Below are 21938 nucleotides of genomic sequence, written 5' to 3'. Positions count from 1 at the left end.
TTTTTTCTGGTTGTTGCATTGGTTGTCCCAGAGGGATTACGCAATTTCTGGGAGCAGCAGGTGACTTCTGCCCAGAATTGCACAATTTTTGGGATGAGCAACTATCTTGTGATGAATTGCACAATTTTTGAGAGGAAGACTATTAGGAAGAATTGTGCAATTCTGAATTCTAGCTGGGTTTGCACAATTTCTAGAGGAAAGGTTGGTTCCCCTCCAGAATTGCACAATTCCCAGTGGGAGTTGTTCAACCAGCAACTGACACTAAGTCCGGAAAGCATCCTGTGAAGGGGGTGGAACAAAATTGCATGCAAAAGCTAATAAGACTCTATGAACCAGCTGAAGTTGATGTGCTTGACAGTGCAAAACATGCTGCTGAGGATGATCGGTAGGGAGGCTCCAAAACGAAGATAAGGAAAAATTTTAGAGGGTGGTTGTCACTGCTACAATAGGTTCCCACATCGAAATCATCTATTTCTCCAAATCTCCAAAAACTCTTGGACAATCATTCCAAGGTATTTGAGACTCCCAAAGGCCTCCCACCTATTCATGACCATGATCATGTTATTCCTTTGATTCCAGGAAGTGTTCCTCCAAACAATTGGCCTTACAGATATCCTTATTCCCAAAGAGTGAAATTGAATGTATGGTTGCAAAAATGCTAGAGGTTGGTATAATTCAACCTAGTCAAAGTTCTTTCTACTCCAGTAGTATTGGTGCACAAGAAGGATGGATCATGGCGCATGTGTCCGAATTATAGGGAGCTCAACAAGCTCACTATTAAAGATAATTTTTCCATTCCTGTCATTGCTGTATTATTGGATGAATTACATGGATCAATTTACTTCACCAAGTTGGATCTTCGTTCACAATATCATCAAATCAGAATGAAAACTGAAGACATTCTGAAAACAAATTTTAGAACTCATGAGGGTCATTATGAATTTTTAGTCATGCCTTTTGGCCTTACCAATGCACCTTCTTTTTTTCCGAGGAAAATGGAGCGCGTAATTTCTATTAAAAAGAAAATAGAGATTACATGTTGTAGATGCCGTAGGCATATGCAGTAGTGTGGCAAAAAACCACTTACAATAACCAATACTTCAGGGAAGTATGCAGATAAAGCCCTCAGACAGGGCATCCAGAAACAGGGTATGTAAACCCCAACAGGAGTAAACTCCTACTCTAAACAAGCTAATAAAAACAGTATATAAACGGTAGTTCAAAAACCCTCAAACAGGGCAGCAAGAAGAATGGATCGTAAACCCCAACAGGAGGATACCCCAACCCATCTCAAGCAAAAATAAACAGAAAATAAAACAGAAAAATAACAATGGCATCTGGAGAATGTGCAGAAAGTTCGGAATGACCGCTAGGACAATAGGAGAGGCACGAAATGGGAAGGGGCAGCCAAGGTAGCCACACCCCCCACCCCCTCAACTCTCCTGCTGTGTAGAAGCCAGAGGAAGATACCGCCCATGTCCAGAGTAGCCATAGAAAAACCAACCAGAAACAGCCATTGAAGAGACGGCACGAATCGGTGCAGAGACAAACTCCACACCACAGATCCCTCAACGCTTCCAATAACTGTCCAGGTAAGCCATCGAAAAACCAAAAAAAGAAACCCACAGCTCAGCAGGGGAGCCCATCAGGGCCCAACTAGAGCAGAGGCGTTTCTGTTCCGGGGGCAGAGGCGGCTGGGGCAGCCACCTCGCCCCCACTAGGCCAAGCAAGCCCCCGCCCCCGCACCAAGGTTCAGCACAGACTAGGAAGGTCCTTCAAACCGAGAGTCCGGAAAGAGCCGAAATCTGCCGAAGCCCAGAAGTGAAAGAAAGAAACTCCGCCTCCTCCCAAAAACAGAGCACGTAACCGGAACTCTGCTTATAATAAAAGCAGGGCAGGCTCACCAAACCGGGGACAGCAGACAAAGAACAAATCCGCGCAGTGGAGAAGAGAGGAGCCTGAGTGAAAAGTAGCAAAGACTGAAGACCGTCCGCACCACCGGCAACCGGAACCGTTTACAACCCCTCCGACGCAGCAACCCCAGCAAAGGAGAGTCACCAAGCAAAGGGCGACGGAAGCCCCACCTGGGGCAAGCCCAGCCGCCGCAGGCGTAGCAGTAGAACCAGAGCTGACACGAACCCTAGCTCCACCTGCGCTCAAACCTCCCTTCTTCAGAACACCTCTCTCTCGCACAACACTCTTACCAATGCACCTTCTACATTCAAGGTTTGATGAATTCCATTTTCAAACCATTCCTTAGAAAATTTGTGTTAGTATTTTTTGATGATATACTAATCTACAACAAGTCTTGGAAGGATCATGTTCAACATGTTAACAGGGTGCTCAAACTATTGGAGGAGAAACAATAATATATAAAAAGCTCCAAATGTTTCTTTGGAGTATAAGAGGTAGAATATCTGGGTCATATTGTATCTCATGAAGGTGTTAAGGTAGACCCTAACAAAATTAAATCCATTAAGGAATTGAAAATCCCCACATCCATAAAGAATATGAGAGGATTTCTCGGGTTGACAGGGTATTATCGCAAGTTTGTTAAGAATTATGGGAGAATAGAAGCACCTCTAACAACATTATTGAATAAAGATTCATTTTCATAGACTCCAAAAGCAACGAAGGCCTTTGAACATCTTAAAGTGGCAATGTGCCAAGCACTAGTCTTAGCTACACCAGACTTCACAAAAACCTTTATTGAGGAATGTGATGCCTCAGGAAATGGAATTGGTGTTGTTTTAATGCAAGAAGAAAGACACATTTCTTTCAAAAGTCGTCCAATCAAAGGAAAGTATTTACAAAAATCTATTTATGAGAAGGAAATGTTGGCAATACTACATGCACTTAGGAAATGACGACCCTACCTAATGGGAAGACACTTCAAGGTAAACACCGATCATGATAGTCTTAAACACTTCTTAGAACAAATATTATCTTCAGAAGAGCAACAAAAATGGGTCACAAATATGTTGGGCTATGACTTTGAAATCATCTACAAAAAAGGGAAGCAAAATGTTGTTGCAAATGCACTCTCAAGAAAGGATGAGGATGTGGAAGCATTGCTTTGCGCCATTTCTATTATCCAACCAGATTGGATAAACGAAGAAAGGGATGAATGGAAGAATGACGAAGAAGTGTGGGCACTCATTAAAAATTTACAACAAGATCCTAGTACATCTGATACATTTAGCTAGAAAAATTATTCGTTATGGTACAAATATCACTTATACCTCTATAAGAATTCCCAACTCAAATAAAAGGTTCTTATGGAATTGCACACCTCTCCCTTAGGAGGGCACTCAGGATTTTTAAAAACTTACCACAGGGTTAAGAATGATTTTTTTGGGATGGCCTTAAATATGATATTCAAAAGTTTGTGGCGAAATGTTTTGGTTTTCAAACAAAATAAAGTTGAAACAATTAAGACACAGGGGCTATTACAACCTTTATCCATTCCAATTCAACGTTGGGAGGAGGTTTCAATGGATTCTATCACAGGTTTACCCAAATCTGAAGAAAAGAGTGTCATCATGGTGGTCATTGATAGACTTACCAAGTACGCATACTTTTGTGCATTATCTCATCCATTTAAATCCAGTACAGTTTCTACTGAATTTATGGAAACAATTCAAAAGCTACATGGAAACCCAAAGATTATTGTAAGAGATAGAGATCCCATTTTCACTGGAAATTTTTGGACAAAATTATTTTCTCGTCTCACTACAACAAAACCAGCGATTAGCGTCCCTTTTTACTTCTTTTTTTGCATCTAGAGCCCATTTTTGGTGCTATTTGCATCCATTTATCAAATATGGTGCAAAACTTGACACAAAATTTGCATCAAGTTTTGCACCAAATCTTACACCAAGTTTAGCACCAGGTATTGCAATAGGTTTTGCACCACGTTTTGCACCAAATTTTATGCCAAGTTTTGTGTCATCCTTTACACCAGGTTTTGTTCCAGGTTTTGCATCAAGTTTGGCACCTAATTTTGTTTGACATACTTTTGCATCCTCATTTGCATCCACTTTTTGCACCTACACTTGCATCAACTTTTGCATCGACTTTTGCATCCTTTTTTAAATCATTTTTTGCATCCATTTGTGCATCCCTTTTGCGCCAAGTTTTACATCGTGTTTTGTGTCTAGTTTTGCATAAAATTTTGCATCTACTTTTGTTGCATCCACTTTTCCCTCTTGTTTGGCATCCATATTTACATCCTCTTTTGCATCTATTATTGTACCCACTATTGCATCTAATATTTTTGTGCCACAATTAGCGCCTAGTTTGGCACCTCCTTTTGCACCCACTTTTGATTATAATTTTGCATCCACGTTTGCATCCTCATTTGCGTCTAGGTTTTCATCAACTACTAAATCTATTTTTGCATCCCTTTTTGTATCCAATTTTGGACCGGGATTTGCATCGGGTTTTGTGTCTCGTTTTGCATCTACTTTTGCATCGACTTCTATTGCATCCACTTTTGCACACAATTTTGCATCCACTATTGCACCCATTTTAAATTTCACTTTTTGCATCCCTTTTTACATCTTCATTTGCATCATACTTTGATTCTTTTTTTGCATCTATCATTACATCCACTTTTGTTATGCCACAATTTGCACCATGTTTTGCACTCACTGTTGTATCCACGTTTGCTTCCAATTTTGCATCCATGTTCACATCCTCTTTTGCATCAAATATTGCATCTATTTTTGCATCCACTTTTATGTCAGGTTTATGCATTGGGTTTTGCATCTCGTTTTGTATCTACTTTTGCATTATCTACTTACATTATATCCATTTTTTGCATCCAATTTTGTTTTGCCTGTTGCATCAATGTTTGCTTCCACTTTTACATCCATTTTTGCATCTTATTTTGCATATTTTTTGTCTATTGTTACATCCACTTTTGTTGCACCATATCTTGCGCCTACCATTGCAACCACATTTGCTTCCACGTTTGCATCCCCTATTGCATCCACTTTTGTTTCATCCATTTTTGCATATACTTTTGTTTCCGTTGTTGCATCCACATTTGTTTCACCACAATTTGTGCCAAGTTTTACACCTACCATTGGACCCATGTTTGCTTCCACTTTTGCCTTCATGTTTGCATCCAAGTTTGCATTGACAACTGCATCTACTTTTGCATCCACTTTTGTGTCAGGTTTTTCATGTTGTTGTGCATCTACTTATGTTGTATCCACTTTTCATCCAATTTTACTTCTATTGTTGCCCCCATTTCTATGTTCGCTTTTGCATCCCTTTTCCAACACTCATCATATTTTCTGCATTGATGATATTCCTTATGGCATTGACAATTATGAACAATTGATGACAATGTCAATAATATTGACAATGATGAAAATGAAGATGATGGCGATGACATGAATTGTGATTATGATGATAAAGACGATAGTGGTTACAATGACAATGATGATGATGGCAATGATTATGATGATGACGATGCTAATGACGTTGGCGAATCTTCCCAATTTTAGATGTTGTCATTGTCATAATCATAAGCATTATCTTTGGTGTCATCATCATCATTTTCATCTAGGTCATCATCAAAAACTATAATGGCATGAATGATGATGATGATTACAACAATGTCGATAGAAATTACATTAATGATGATGATGGGGATGATAAAAATGACAATGACGATGATAATGGTGGTGATGATGATCATCATCGATCATCTCTCAAAAATAGAGTTGTTATTTCTCTTACGTATATCAATGTGTCCTAAACAACCCTTTTCTAGCACTGATCACATTTTTTGGGTTGATGATATTTCTTACAACATCTACAATTATGAACAATTGCAAACAATGTCCATAATGATGATGATGATGGCATGAATGGTGATTATGATGATAATGTAATGATGGCAATAACAATGACAAGGATGTGATGATGATGACAATGATTATGATAATGAGAATGACCTTACAATCTTATGGATTCGTGAACAATTACTAGTTTCAATACCATCTTCTGGATACGTATTACTATCATACTTTTTAGATTTTCTGTCTCTCTTGAGGTATCTTACTATAATGGTGTTGTCAACACTAGAAAGATATCTTGTTGTAATGGTGGTTCTAATGTTAGCACTAGCAAAGTTTTTGTTAAATTTTGGTTAAAAAAAACCGATTTATGCAATTATTTTGACAATCTATGTAAAAAAGTAAATAACATCCAATTATTTTGACTGTAGTCCCATTGATTATCATGAATTCACCAGTCTGAAGACCATCTTCTACATACATATTATTATTAAACTTTTTGCATTATATCCCTCTTATATCTTGTTGTAATGGCAGTATTAGCACTTGAAAAATATCTTGTTGTAATGGTGATGTTAGTATTAGCACCAAAAAAATCACTAAATTTTGGTAAAAAAAAGTTTATCATTTATTTATTTTTAATTTGGGAAATTTTTGTTTTTATATTTTTTGTTTTTAATTCTATTTTTATGTAGTAATATTTTTTTTGGTTGAATTTTGGTAGTAACTAGTTTTTGGTCTAATCATATGTATTAACCATGTTCTTTATGCTACAAGTCTAATTGTTGGGACAAAATTGCTCTTTCAAATAAGTTGCAAAAAGCATATAAATGGAAGAATAGCGATGACAACTATTTTCATTGTCCAATTGTTCAGTATATCATGTATGAAAATATTCAACATTTTTATAAACAATGGATTAGAGGTGAGTCTGTAATTGTACATAATGTTTGGATGATACATAAAAACAAAGTTTGTTTCATTGATGTGGTTAGGATCTACTTTGGATACGAAACCCTAGGTTTGGAAGTATGCAAATAATGAATTTGGTTTACCTTTGATAACAAATGAAATTTTATTTCTTTTTCCTCGTAAAACCAAGGAAGATATGGCAATAATTCTCGTTAGAAAACTACTTCTTGTTGAAGGTTTATAATTGGTTGCAAAAGTTCAACAACTGGGTATAGAAGTTTTTAGTTGCTATTAGGGAAACAATGTGATTATAGGTTTTAGCAGACATAGATCATTCTTGGTATTTGATTCACTTTGAGAATATAAGTACACCAAAGTGGATTAGGTTATGAGTGGATTGGCAAAGCAACCCTTATTTGTTCCTTTTAGTTTTTGAGATATCTCAAGTTCAACTAGTGCTAGTAAATGGTTTCAAAGATGTTTGCTAGGGTTTTTCAACAAGGTCACTAGGTCCCAATGTAACATAGATACTTCATATTTGTTGAAAAGTAAAACCCCCACATAGCACTGAATAGATCATTAATGACTACCTAGAGAACTTAGACTAAATTAATCGTGGAAGTAAAAATTACAACCAAATTAATCATGAAAGTAAGAACTACAATTGAAAAAAACACACTTGGTAATATACTAGAATTCATCCTCGCCAAATCCAAAGTTGATGATTAATATGTTAAATATTTAATGAAACTCATGAAAAATAATAAGCATGTTATCGATATAAGAGTGCATGAACTTGCTTAATGTATATTTGTTAATTGGAGATGATGAATATCTAAATAAAGTTGATGAATAATATGTTAAATATTTGATGAAACTCATGAAAGATAATAAGCATGTTTATCCATATAGGAGTGCACAAACTTTCTTAATGTGTAGTTTACGAGAAATTTTTCCAGCGTAAATCACAAGATATATCATTTGTTTAGGCCTTTCGAACCAACCAGTGTGGTTCATCGTCAAGACAAGTTGAAGAATCAGATCCAACTTTGCATGTTAAATAGTTTGAGCAGAGGGGATATTTGCACCTTAGCCTTAACAACCCTTGCCCAAGATGAATCTATTTAATGGACTAGCTTGGATATGTTAGGTCTTGGATTTCCAGAGTACCCAATCAATGCTTAACTCCCTAGTCCTAGCCAAAATTCACTCCTATTGAAGAGACAACTTGAACAATCTTGCTAATAAGATTAACAAGTTCGTTCCTTTTGATTGATTTACAACAAACCTTAATGCCCCTCTTTTCTTATCCTCCTCTTCCATTCTCCAACAAAAACTTATTAATCTTATATCATAAACACTTTATATAGGTAAGCATTGTAATCATTTTCTTCAACTCACACGGTACCTTTACACCTCAACCCATATAAGTGGACCTAAGTCCATGGCACAACCCATCACACTCTAAGATGGTTCTAATTGTCTCCTCAAAACTAGGACATAACACACCTTAAATGCCAAATGGTTAAGTCATCCCAAATTTGTGGGATTTTTTCCTTCATGGAACACATTCTAGCTAGTGTTGATCAAACACAATGCACTAACACCACTAACACACACTAAAAGTCCTAGATACCCTTACGCTGTGGCACGCACCCAAGCACTTCGACTGCACCTCCATAAAATGCACCTTCAACTTTGGATGTCCCAAAATAGTAATATCCTAACCCAATATGGCCTACTTGTTAGATTTGTGTAGTTCCCTCCTTATCAGATCCTTGCACCTCCTTGCACTCCATGGTAAATCTACTCTAATGGTCACCTTCCAAGTTCCAACACTTCCTTTCACATCATGACATAACCACCGATATACATTACAACAACCTTCAACTTCTTTAGTGGGTTGCACATCTATTTCACATTTCTTCTCCATCTTACAAAGTGGTAGTGCCAAGGAGAGAGTATCAAGTTGAATCAAGGATTGCTCACTTAGTACCACTACTAAGTTGCCTTCGTGCAACTTGTCAAATCCCTTAATTTTGTTTCACAACTTCTCATAGGGCTTAACTTGCTTGTATACACTTCTAAGTGAGACTACAATCCTCCAACCTCTCCTCTGCAACCCTTGTTAGAGTCTTCTTAGACGTGCAATCATGCCTCAAGCTGAATATAACACTAGCATCCCAAATGTGCATGCTCATTCCATCTTTTAATGCTTCGCTGAAACCACATTATGACACTGCTTAAAATGAAATGTTTACATCTTAAGACAATGTACCTACTTTGCTTATGACAATCTAAACTATGCAAGTGGCTAAGAGAGGACTATATTTTCCCAGGATGAAAATATAGGGTCTTACAACCCCATTCACACAATAATTTTAATATATTTCACCCGAAAAAAGATACATACCCTACTCCTTTCAAATTTATCATATAATTTTAAGAAATTAACACTTGTTATTAACTATTAAATAGACTTACTATATATTCTCCTTTGTTTGCACCCACCTTATATGTAAAAACATATAAATATTTTCAATACAACCAAATTAAAATCATATTTTTCCATTTAAAAATTATTAAATTGAAATTAAAAAAAATTACACCTAATAAACTTAAACAACAACCATAAAATTATATTATTATTATTATAAATATTTTCTAACCTAACCAATAACCAAAAACATTATATAGTTACTTCTTTAGTGATGTGAAAATAAAAAAAAAGTATTTATTGTTTTAATAACACCTAATAAACTTAAACAACAACCATAAAATTATATTATTATAAATATTTTCCAACCTAACCAAGAACCAAAAACATTATATAGCCACTTAACTAGTGATGTGAAAATAAAAAAATGTATTTACTGTTTTTCACTATGAAATTAGCATTTTTGAAAAAAGGTAAAGCTTGAAACAAGAAGCCTGGCGTTGAGCTGGTAAAAGAGTGTGAGAAAACCAGCCATTTTATTACTTTTCACAACCTCAGATATACTTCTCGAATTCAGCAGCTGGAGAAGGAGATTTGTGGCTTCGTTCAGTGCCAAATGCCTCCCCATATATTGCTTGATTTGAAGAATCTCATAACAGAGCTCAAGAGTTTTCACCATTTGTACGAGGTGGGGTCAGTGGATGAGAGCGAGATGACTGAAAGAATGTGCAAATATGTGGCCAAGGTCAGCAATGATCCCCATGAGAATATCATGATGCTTCAACAAATGGGAGTAGAAGACCTGTTTGATGGAGCTGTTGATGAGGCTCCCTGTAGTTATAAATTATCAATAAAGTCTGATTTTGTACTGGGGTTGGAGAAAAGCATTTCGAATTTGAAGAGAATACTGCTCCAGCAAGAGGTGTCAGTTGTTGGGGTGCAAGGTATGGGAGGGCTTGGCAAAACAACTCTGGCGTTAGCTCTCTTCAATGATCAAGAAATTAAAGGTAACTAGGGTTTCCATCTTTTGAAACCATTTTTCTCTCCTAAAAGGTACTTCGTTTTTCCTTTGGTTCCAGGGTAGCTGCTACAAAAGCCAATATCTTGTTTATATTTTCTTTTACTCTCGTTTTTGCTAAAATCTGATACTTATATTACTAACAGAAGCAGATCCAACCAGGTCTGAGATGCACCTAGAGGTTGTGAAGTCGGAAGTTGCATGTCTCTACGTTGAGAAATGCATCCTTCACAACCTCAGACCTGTGTTTAGATAGGTTTGTGTTAGTGTCCATGTTCAATACAACCAATGCTCTGTCTAAATTCATTATACTATCACACAGACACATGCAAAAGTTGATGGATCACCCTTACCCCTACCCAAACTGTAGAATGCACCTCTCTTTTGTCCCTGCAACTAAAAGGGATATGATTGCTATCCCTGTAAGAGTACATAATTAGTTATCTTCACATCAAATAAGCCTTCCTCCTACCCATCAATGCAAGTAGAGCAAGTCCATGAGATCTCGCTATTGATTCTAGTAGAGCAAATCCTTGAGATCTTGCTCCTTAATGTGGCTTTTCACAGTAATTTCTTATGGCAATCAGATGCGTTGAACATTGAATCACTTTTGAGTTCAAAATGAAGAATTTACGAATTTTAGTTATTCTATCTTTGACGAATCTTCAAACGTTTTGACACACATTTTACGCCATAGGTAGTAGAGAGTGAACATCCTTACCTGTGAAGCACTCCAGACAGGGTTGTGGTAACATCCAGGATCTCCGGAAGAACGCTCTACCAGTAAAATTGTGGCATAATATACATGTAAAAACTCTTTCTAACCAAGACCAGACCTTCTTAACAAATTGGCACGTACAAGAAACATAGCCAACATCTTCCGAATCCCCATAATAGATGCAACTTCTGTAAAGCCTCTTTTATGAAGCCTTTCTTCAGTTGAGACTACGGAAACCTGGGTATCCCAAATGGCTTGCAGTTTGTTGTGGTATTTATATTTGTTGTTACCAAGAGTCCATATAGATACAAAACTCCACTGAGTCTTCCAAACTCTCCTAAGTTTGACTTCTCTTGACCAAAAAAGAGCCAAGTCAAACTAGCCACTGAAAGAATCAGTCAGATTGGTCAAAATTGGTATAACTCGACAAGTTTATATGCAACTTGGTCGAGTCCTGTAAGACAATGCCGTACTTGGTAAGGTCCATCTATAGAATTTCCACTTATAGTTGTTAATGTATGAACCACAGGTGCAAGCAGAATGTAAAGGCCTTCCACTTGCTTTGAAGGTAATCGGAAGCTCTTTGCATGGTCAGCCTCTCCCGGCATGGGAGAGAGCCAAGAACAAGCTCTTAAATGGGGAACCAATCTCAGATTATCACAAACAAGGGCTTCTTAGAGTCTTGGAAACTAGTATTGATGTCCTCGATGAGGAAACAAGGGTTTGCTTCTTAGACTTGGGATCATTTCCAGAGGATAGAAAAATTTGTGCTGAATCATTATTGGACATTTGGGTTTATGTGCGAAAAATGGACTGGCAAGATGCTTTCGTCATCTTGTTAGAACTTGCAAGTAGAAATCTGTTGAATTTGACAAGCAATCTCAGGTAAGTGCCTTTGCAAGTAGAAATCTGTTGAATTTGATAAGCAATCTCGGGTAAGTTCCTTCTCGACTATTTGTTGTGCTAGGCTCTTTGATCATGGCTTCCTTTATCTTATACATTGTGTTTTCTTCTTAATTGGATGTAATAGCAGACCAGCCATCAATTATGGAAGTGCCTCTGAGCTGTACTTTTCTCAGCACAATGTAATGCGACATTTGGCCATATATTTGGCTTCCCGAGACAGTATAGTTCATAGGAAGAGGTTGCTTATGCCTAGTCAGGGGCACAGTTTGCCAAGAAAATGTAAGCTGCCTGAGGATCAAGCATTTGATGCTCAAATAGTTTCCGTTTCCACAGGTGGGTGATTCTAGCAGCCTGCTTAAAGTGTATGTATTTATTTGTTTGAAGCATTTGGAGCCAAAAGCACTGCATTCGGAATTTCTGTTTCTTTTCCCTAGCCCTTGTGTTTCCTGCTAAGCAAGAAGTTGAACCAACAAAGGATGCAGGCAGGCTGTCATGGGCCAGGCCTAGAAACCAGAGAACCTTGTGAATAAAATATTTTGGGGCTGTTTATAATGAAGTTTTTATTTTCTAAGCATTTCCTACCAAACTGCACTATCCAATCACCAAATTCTCTAAAAGCTTCTGCTAATATTTTTACGTTTAATAACAGTTTTTTATGTTTTCGAAAAAATATATATGAACCAATTAATAATGTACCTTGGATACTTGTATTATCTGCTTTCCTTTTACGCAAAACACTACCTAGCAGTGTCAAGCAATTAAATTCAGGGTAAAACATTTATTGCTGTTGATCTACCAGCATATAAACGACCTGCATTCACATACAATATTTAGTTTGTGCTCAAGATTACATGTCCATGTCACTTGCGAATCTTACCTTATAATCAATAGCTGATCACTGCGTGATCTACATCTAGTGATCACAAACAAATTTCTAGGTGTTGGCCATTATGTCAAAAATCTTAGAAAGTGATTTCATAGTATGTTCAATAACCCATATGTTCTAATTGAACTTTGCATGTGTGGTTTATCTATGTAGGTGCCATGGAAGAGACTCAGTGGTGCAATATGAATTTCTCTGAGGCAGAGGCTTAAATTTTACACTTTTCTGCAAGCGAATACTTTCTTCCACTGTTTTTCAGTTCTATGAGAAAACTGAAGGTTCTCATAGTATTAAATTATGGGTCCAAGAGAGCCATAGTGAATGGTCTACCAGCATTATCTTCTCTCACTCAGCTTAAGACTATCCACTTAGAGAGGTTAATTGTTGCACCACTTCAAGAGCACAGTCAAGCCTTACTGAACTTAGAGAAGCTATCTTTGAGCTTATGTGAAGGGCTTGGAAATATGTCCAGGTTCAACAGTGCCCAGTCAAGCCTAGAGCTTCCCCTGATACTAGATTTTAACTTGGACCATTGCTGTGATTTGGAGGAGTTTCCTGCTGGAATTTGTGACATGACTTCACTTCAAAAAATTTCTATCACTAACTGTCACCTCCTTGAAAAGTTACCTGATGACTTGGGAAAGCTCATATATTTAAGAATGTTAAGGTTATTGGCTTGTCTAGGTCTGAAAGAGCTTCCAGCATCTATTGGAAAACTTGGGAAGCTGGAATATCTCGACATTTCGCTATGTGAGTGCTTAGAAGAACTTCCAGAGGAAATAGGGCAACTAAAGAAACTCAAGGAGCTTGACATGAGAGAATGTTCTCACTTGAGGAAGCTGCCTGAGTCAGTTGGAGGACTGAAATCTCTAAAGCATGTTCTCTGTGACGAGCAGATTGGGCAGCAATGGATGCAGGTCAAGAGCTCTGCTCTCATGGAGCTGAGAGTTGAAGTTGTAGAAGCACACTTCAGCTTGGATTGGCTGGATGGTTGACATCCTACCTAGACAGAATGCAGATGTAAGGAGTTTCAGCTTATACTGATAAGAGATCAAGACAAGCTTGTATTTTCCTATTATGAAAACTTCGTTCTCAGATGATGTTCAAACTGTAGGTAGTTTCATTCTAATTATCCTTTGATGTGCTGTGTATGCCAAATATAAGATAACCGATAGCAACCCTCTTCAATAACTATTGATAGTGACAAATTCAATTGCCTGGGGAAGTAAATAACAGAAACCTTGATTCTCGTACTGTCAGAATGTTGTAATTTTGCTAGTTATTAGCGCCAAGCCATCCAGCCAGACATACTTACACGGTCAACCCAATGGGTTTGAGGCAGAATTCACCGTGAAGTCTCTGGTTATAGTCTATTTAAGATTAGAGTCTGGTTATTAGGGAGGTCACAGATTCCAATCGGAGCAAGTTCTATGAAGTGATCAGCTACTGTTGCGGTTGTCACCATCCTCCATGCAGATATTCTCGGGAGGACGTAGAAGTCCTATGAAAATTTCCCGTATGTGTGTGCACAACAGCCCTAATTATCAACAGCTCTGGTAAATTCTTCATCTCTATTTTGGTAATATATATTTATTTTTATAAATAATTAAAATAGTTATTTTTGTTATGGCCTTGTCTATGTGTGAATGAACTCAAGAAATAAAAATTATATGGATATTTACGCCGTAAGGCGTTTCCCTCTGAAATCAACTCCCCTAATTGCCTTTCTGTCTTAATGCTAACCGTCAGATGCATTGTTAGACGATTCAACAATCGGATGCCGTCCAATTTAATTAAAAAACATTAAAAAAACTTTTAAAATAAAATTGGTTAATTAAAAATTTAATTAATTATGTTACCTACCAGCCTCGTCCGTCGTGTTTTTCTTTGCCGCAGGAGGATGAAGAGGGCCGCTCGTGTTTTTCTTTGCCGCAGGAGGATGAGGAGGGCCGCGGATGGGAGTGAGGGAATCCCTTCTTTGCTGCAAGATGACGACTCAGGATTGTTGAGGCATGGTTAGGGTAACGACCCACGGGAAGCAGCGAAAACACCGCCATTTGCGCACCTTTTTAGAATGAAATCCAGATCTTGTAAAAATCTCTGCACTCATTCTATCTCCATGGTACATTTGTAGAGGTAATAACCATCGTCAGGGTTTCCGCTCATTCTTAATGATAAATTGGTTTTGAAAGAGATCCCCTTTTCAGGTAAGGGTTTTTCATTGCTTCTCCAGGGCCTTCCATTTGTAGGTTTACGGGTGAGTTTCCTTTTTTTTCTTTTTAAACTTCAAAAAATGTTTCTTCTCTATTGGGGTTTCCGCCTGATCTTCACATTTGAAATTTCCTTCTATTGGGGTTTCCGTCTGATCTTCACATTTGAAATTTCTTTCGAGTTCATTATTGTGCTGGTTAACTAGATCATGGAGGCCATTGCCATGGCAAGGCATTGCTAGTGTTACAATGGCTATTTCCAATCATGGTAAGAAACCCCTCCCACCTATGCTTGTCCTCATGGGGATGGAAGGATTGCTGGCTTCAGCCCAAGGCTGAAGAAAATCCTGTGCAACTGCAGGCTATTAGTAATTTTGTCATGATGATGTGCTTCTCTCTCAGTAGTTGGGGTTGTGGATGATCTCTGTGCAGGTGGATAGTAGGAACAAGCATGGCATACTTCTTGAAGTGGTCCAACTTTTGACTGATCTAGATCTAACCATTTCGAAAGCATATATTTCTTCAGATGGTGGATGGTTTATGGATGGTAAGCTCGCTCCTTTAGATCTATCATTGAACATTTCCCTTTTCATCTCTGCAAATGCTGCTGTGTGGACATTGCAGGGGACTCAGCCAATTGTTTGATTGAATGATTCAAGTTTTACTTTTGTGTTAGCGTTTCATGTGACAGACCAGCTAGGGGATAAACTTACAGATGAAAGCATAATTGAATACATACAGCAGGTAGCTTTAGCTTGACGTTGGAAATTAAATTATTTTAACAAGAGGATGCTGTGCAGATTGTTGGTATATTGGATTTGTTGGAATTGTTTATGAGAATTTACTCATTAATATTTGTTGACTTTCTTGCTGCAGTCCTTGGGACCAAAGCGTGTCACTTCCAGTAGAGAGGTGAAGACTTGTTTAGGCACGATTGTAGGTGTACAATCCATTGGAGAATACACAACAATAGAATTGACTGGGACAGATCGCCCTGGTCTTCTTTCAGAAATTTCTGCAGTGCTTACAAGCTTTGGTTGCAATGTAGTAGCAGCAGAATCTTGGACCCATAATATGAGAGTAGCATGTGTTGTATATGTAACTGATGAATTATCAAACCGGCCTATAGAGGATGAAGTTCGTCTGTCTACCATTAAGGAACGACTTTCAAACGTGCTTAAAGGGAATGACAATGGCACCAAAGGAGTCAAGACAGATTTTTCCACGGGCTTAACTCACCGAGAGAGGCGTCTGCACCAGCTGATGTTTGCTGACAGGGACTATGAGTGTTCTTCTGATTCCTCAGACCCCACTTTGTTGGATGAAAACAAGAAGCCTGTCATTACCATCGAGAACTGCAATGAAAAAGGCTATTCTGTGGTTAATATCCAGTGTAGAGACAGGCCAAAGTTGCTGTTTGATACAGTCTGTACTCTGACAGACATGCAGTATGTTGTCTTTCATGCTTCAATCACTTGCAATTTACCTTATGCATTGCAGGTAAGTTAAAGAGGTAAAAATATATGCATTTTCTTCCATTAGGCTGTGGCTTAGTGATTGAGATGGGAGCCAGCATGCAAACTGTTCAAATTCAAATCTTAGTTGCCCTTTGTATGTGAGGGAAGGTGTTTGACCCTCCCAAAATTGTTTTCCCTCAAGAACTGAACACATAAACATGTCCTTAATTAATGTGTGGCAATAATGTGTTCAGTCTTTCTGATTGGGCTAGTGGGTATATACTGTGATTTGTATATATTGTGATTAGGTGTGCTGTTAAGGCATTTCTTAATATTAAGGTTATTAGTTCAAAACTCATCTTCTCATCTGTCTTAACCCAAAAAAATAAATTCTAATTAAATAAAAAAATTTGCACTTACAGGAATATTACATTCGGCATATGGATGGTTGTACCCTAGACACAGAAGATGAGAAACACAGAGTTGTCAAGTGCTTGGAGGCTGCAATAGAACGCAGGGCATCTGAGGTCAGTGGATTTTGCCTTCCATATTTTAAATCTTTCAAGTTTTATCCAACTAATTGCTCACTGAGATGTTGATCTGAAGATCTGAATCTCTACTTCTGCTGCTGAATCTAATAACCTCTAGCTCCTGCTGAACAGGGCCTGAGTCTTGAGCTGTGTGCAAGCGATAGAGTAGGCCTTCTTTCGGATGTCACTCGCATGTTCCGTGAAAATGGTCTCTCAGTGACAAGAGCAGATGTAACGTAAAAATAAAACATTACAAACAATACTATTTTTTCATGTTCTATAAAGCATTAAAAATATATAATCTTTCATGCAGGGATGGTGCTGGCATTTGATGAGTACGGGAGGCCATTTATCATAATAAAGGAGCAGGAGCAGAAGACCCGAATCAGAGGCTTAGATGCTCAGAAGGCCAACATTGCGGCCGCCAGGTCCGTTGCGAGAATCCTCCGCACCTCACTCGGCCCCAAGGGAATGGACAAGATGCTCCAGAGCCCCGACGGCGATGTCACCATCAGTAAGCTTCTCTTCCATTTATTGAATCTCTATTTCTGGGTCGGTAAAACCCCTTAAAAATCTAAAAATCTGAAACTAAGTAGAATTTATTTTAAAAAACTTATGATTCGTAAGTAGCAGTTACTTTAAAAAAATTATAGGTTTTCCGAAAGCGGGTGTCTATTGGGAAAAAGCTCAGCCGGAGATTCGAAAGCGGGACCTCAGCTTCACTTGAACGTCCGGGCAGAGCCTGAGCCAAGGTTTGTTTTCCAGTTTGACGGCGAGCCCGAGTGCAGTCCGCAGGTCTTGCAGATTCAGGGCAATATTCGGCAACCAATTTTCAGCTACAAGTTTAGCCGCGACAGGAATTCTAGATCACGGTTGGTGCTCTGATTCTTAGCTACGCATTATTTACTCTCAACTACATTGTGCAGAATCTCTAGAGCTTGGTATACAGGATTTTCTTTTGAATTGAATGAAAAAGGACGCTACCGTGAAATTTAAATCCCTTATTTGTTTTCACAATATGCTTTCTATTATCAACCATTAATGTGTGGCAACCGTGCCTTTACCAGTTTGGCAATATTACAAATGACTTTCTATTGTTATCATTGTGTCTATTGTTATCATTGTGTCATTGTGTGGCAAGTGTGCATTTTCCCAATTCTGGCAATATTTCAATTGAATATAGATGGCTTAGAAATTCTTCACCTAGGTGGGTATCTTATTCTGCCAAAGTCACCCAAACATGCAACTGGTCTTAACCACTTGAAGCAGCCTGCTTACTTGAGCAAGACAGCCCATGAGGGATGACATTGAGTCGGATGACAGGGATATGAAGCATTCCCACTTCAACATCTCTAACCAAGCCCTTATATTAGACACACAAATGTCCCCATTTCCAGTGAATTTTCTGATCTATAAATTCGGTGGTCCTCTCCCAGTCAACCCATAACTTTAAAATTTGAATAAACTACTGGATCAGGTTGAATGTTGGCTGTCTTCTGGCATAGATTGCGGGTAATGGGGTGTTTAGAGTGCCCATTATCAAACTTCATGCAAAATTGGTATATATGCTATCATATTTAATGTCAGACTGTCCTGCAGTTTAGATTATATTTTAAGAGCTAAGCACCATAACAAACCCGGTGGTGTCTTTTTTCTGTTTGTTATTTTGCTATATTTTTTTTTAATGTAAAATTTGTGTATGCTATTGTAGGTTGTTTGTTTGAACTTAGAAATTTGAATTTCTTTAGCAGATTTTAAAGAAATGGGGTGTTTAGAGTGCCCATTATCAAACCCCATGCGAAATTTCTATATATGCTATCATATTTAATGTCAACCTGTCCTGCAGTTAAGATTAAATTCTAAAAGCTAACCACCATAGCAAACCCCGGTGATGTCTTATATATTATTTATGTAAAATCTGTGAAGGCTATTGTAGGTGGTTTGTTTGAAATTTGAACTGCTTTACATAAAAATTTGTGGAGGCTATTGTGCGTGGTTTGTTTGAAATTTGAAGTTTGAACTGCTTTAGCAGATTTTAAGGATTTGTATCATTAGAGTGTGTTTCTGTTGTCGAAATAGTTTGTCATGTTTTGGATCGTATGAAGGGATTGTTGTTTGTTTTTTGTTTTTCCTTTGTATGTAGCTAGAGATTGGTATACAGGATTTCCTTTTGAATTGAATGAAAAAGAACGCTAGTGTGAAATTTAAATCCCTTATTTGTTATCACAATATGCTTTCTATTATTGTTGCCATCAATATGTGGCAAGAGCACCTTTCCCAGTTTGGCAATATTACAATTGACTTTCTATTATTATTGGTATCAATGTGTGGCAAGTGTGCATTTTCCCAATCTGACAATATTCCAATTGAATGTAGATGGCTTAGAAATTCTTCACCTAGGTGGGTATCTTATTCTGCCAAAGTCATCCATACATGCAACTGGTCTTAACCACTCGAAGCAGCCTGCTTTCTTGAGCAAGACAGCGCATGAGGGATGACATTGACTCGGATGTGAACCTTGACAGGGATATGAAGCACTCCCACTTCACCATCTAACCGAGCCCTTATACTAGACACTCAAATGCCCCCATTTCCAGTGACTTTTCTGATCTATAAATCCAGTGGTCCACTCCCAATCAAACCATAAATTTAAAATTTGAATAAATGAGTGGATCAGGTGGAATGTTGGCTGTCTTCTGGCGTAGATTGTGAGTTATGGGGTGTTTAGAGTACCCATTATCAAAACCCATGCAAAATTTGTATATATGCTATCAAAATTAATGTCAGACTGTCCTGCAGTTTAGATTGAATTCTAAGAGCTAACCACCATAGCAAAGCCCGGTGATGTCGTCCTTTTTTTTTTAAATTTGTGTAGGCTATTGTAGGTGGTTTGTTTGAAATTTGAAATTTTAGTTGCTTTAGCAGATTTTAAGGAAATGGGTTGTTGAGAGTGCCCATTATGATATTTAATGTCAGACTGTCCTGCAGTTTAGATTAAATTCTAAGAGCTAACCACCGTAGCAAACCTGGTGATGTCTTATATGTTTTTTTTATGTAAAATTTGTGGAGGATATTGGAGGTGGTTTGTTTGAAATTTGAAATTTGAAAGTTGAACTGCTTTAGCAGATTTTAAGGTTTTGTACCATGAGAGTGCGTTTCTGTTGTGGAAAGAGATTGTCATGTTTTGGATTGTATGAAGGGATTGTTGTCTGTTTTTTGTTTTTCCTTTGTATGTAGATGTTTCTGTGGATGGTTGCATGTTCTTGTTCTGTTTTATTAGCAGGGGTTTAGAGACTGTTTTTGTATTTGTTGATTTCTTTTGATTCTGATTACAGCTTTTTATCTGTCACAGATCGATCCAATGTGACTCAAGTAATAGGGGCTGGTTAAGCTCCTGCAGTAGTAGTCGGGAGAGAGATATAAGGGTACGGAAAGGATGGTTGGTTATGATACATGATCTTTCTGGGTCTCCAGTTGCAGCTGCATCAATGGTAACTCCTTTTGTTCCTTCAGTTGGTACAGATAGGGTTAGCCGCTCTAACCCTGGAGCTTGGCTTATTCTTAGACATATGGGAGAAGGCAGTTGGACGCCATGGGGTCGACTGGAAGCTTGGAAAGAACGCGGCGGTAGTGACGGTTTGGGCTGCAGATTTGAGCTTGTGGCAGAGGGCTGTGGATTGGTTGGCATGAATAATGGGATATTGCTTGCAGAATCAGTGATCAGTTCCCAGAAGGGAGGGAAGTTTCTGATTGACATGGGTAATGGACGGTCAGGATGTTCATCCCTCAATTCTCCTGTTGCAAGTCCTCACAGCAGTGGAGATTTTTCTTTCAGCCAGTTCCCCTATCCTGTTTATAAAGGCTTTGTGATGAGTTCTACTGTTCAGGGAGAACGTCAATGCAACAAGCCCGTTGTACAAATAGCCATGAGACATGTTAATTGTATGGAAGATGCTGCAGTCTTTGTGGCCTTGGCAGCAGCAGTAGATCTGAGTATGGATGCTTGCCAGCTAGTCTCACGGACGCTGAGAAAGGAACTGTGTCAGGAAGATGGGATTTTTTAGTTGTGTCAGACGTTGTATAAACAAGTTTTGATCCTTATTTTGATTTTGTCATGGGATAGCACCATGTTTTCTGCATTTGGGCTTTGAGATTTTTCCACAAACACAAAAGCATATTGTTTGTTTGTTTGCTGCTGTTCAGTTTACCACATGTTATTGTGAATTGTACGTGGTGCTGCTGCCAGTTATAAGCATTTATCTGTGATCATTACTCGAGATCATCGATATACTTTTCTTTGCGGGCTCGTTCTTGGAGCTCTATGGAAGATTCTAAGAAGGGCAGCAAATCCCACTCTGCATATAGTTAATCTGATAATTGTGACAGGGAGAGAGGGGGCTTTTCTGTATTTAATATAATGTTAGGCTCTTCTCCTCCTATTTCACAGATGATGAAGTTGGTTTAGTTAACAACCAAAATTAAATGGAGGCTGAAATGAAAAAAATCATCATACAATCTTCACCGGTGTTGCAACGAGTGTTCTTTGGTTTGTGGTGACCTTTTTTTTTAAATCACCAACAATCACGTTTAACCAGCGTAACAATTCAGAATATTTTATTTTTAGTTAAAGTGAGGCTCACAGAAAGCTAACCTATCTAACCCATAAGTTATGAGAGGTTAAACATGACCCAAATTTGGTTTTGTGGTTACTTCCGTTCGATGCACAAAATGTGCATTTCTTCCAGGGAATTTAAAGTTTTTTTTACTTCTAAAAGGATCTGTACAAAGTTTTAAACGAAATTCCGAAAACTTTTATATTAAAAAGCTTTGCTGGGTAACGATTTTTAATGAAAATTTCCAAGATTTTTTTGATGGGTAAAAAATACCCAGCTTTTTGTATTTAAAGTGTGTTTTATCGTTTTTTTTTTACCAGCAAGAAAAGGTTCATGTGTTTTATTTATTTTAATATCATAAATAGCAGTGCTTGTTTAATTTAAAAATTTATTTTTTCCATAAATTTAAAATTATTCACCATACTAAACAATGATATAATTGAT

The 21938-nt window shown here is 37.8% G+C and overlaps 2 protein-coding genes across 5 annotated transcripts; both read left to right on the top strand.

Moving 5' to 3' along the window:
* Window positions 1-9639: 9639 nt before the first annotated feature.
* Window positions 9640-21412, top strand: LOC149178494 (putative disease resistance protein At4g33300). Of its 4 annotated transcripts, none has more exons than XM_089420351.1 (5): window positions 9640-10166; window positions 11425-11780; window positions 11929-12134; window positions 12841-14240; window positions 20234-20451. In XM_089420351.1, the coding sequence occupies exons 1-4, from the start codon at window positions 10149-10151 to the stop codon at window positions 12894-12896; spliced, it is 636 nt and encodes a 211-aa protein (XP_089276477.1). In that variant the 5' UTR covers window positions 9640-10148; the 3' UTR covers window positions 12897-14240; window positions 20234-20451. The 4 variants fall into 4 exon arrangements, with proteins under 4 accessions (XP_089276477.1, XP_089276476.1, XP_089276475.1 ...); XM_089420350.1 differs by having other exon boundaries at window positions 11926-12134; XM_089420349.1 differs by lacking the exons at window positions 11425-11780; window positions 11929-12134.
* Window positions 14850-17121, top strand: LOC149178495 (ACT domain-containing protein ACR3-like). The gene is made up of 5 exons (XM_089423880.1): window positions 14850-15162; window positions 15327-15533; window positions 15771-16394; window positions 16774-16878; window positions 17014-17121. The coding sequence occupies exons 1-5, from the start codon at window positions 15160-15162 to the stop codon at window positions 17119-17121; spliced, it is 1047 nt and encodes a 348-aa protein (XP_089280006.1). The 5' UTR covers window positions 14850-15159.
* Window positions 21413-21938: the final 526 nt, after the last annotated feature.

The sequence above is a fragment of the Pinus tabuliformis genome, chromosome 4_1 (assembly GCF_031772625.1).
Source record: "Pinus tabuliformis cultivar Carrire ecotype Pingquan chromosome 4_1, CPIR1, whole genome shotgun sequence".
In the NCBI taxonomy this organism is placed as follows: domain Eukaryota; kingdom Viridiplantae; phylum Streptophyta; class Pinopsida; order Pinales; family Pinaceae; genus Pinus; species Pinus tabuliformis.
Note: the sequence above shows the minus strand (reverse complement) of the source record. Positions and strands in the feature narration are given on the sequence as shown.

Excerpts from the sequence above, each read along its gene's own strand:
- LOC149178495 (XM_089423880.1), top strand. Across the intron at positions 15,534-15,770 it reads TGCAGGGGACTCAGCCAATT|TCCTTGGGACCAAAGCGTGT; the intron begins GTTTGATTGAAT and ends TTCTTGCTGCAG. Across the intron at positions 16,879-17,013 it reads TAGAACGCAGGGCATCTGAG|GGCCTGAGTCTTGAGCTGTG; the intron begins GTCAGTGGATTT and ends CCTGCTGAACAG.
- LOC149178494 (XM_089420349.1), top strand. The coding sequence starts at position 12,948 with ATGAGAAAACTGAAGGTTCTCATAGTATTAAATTATGGGTCCAAGAGA.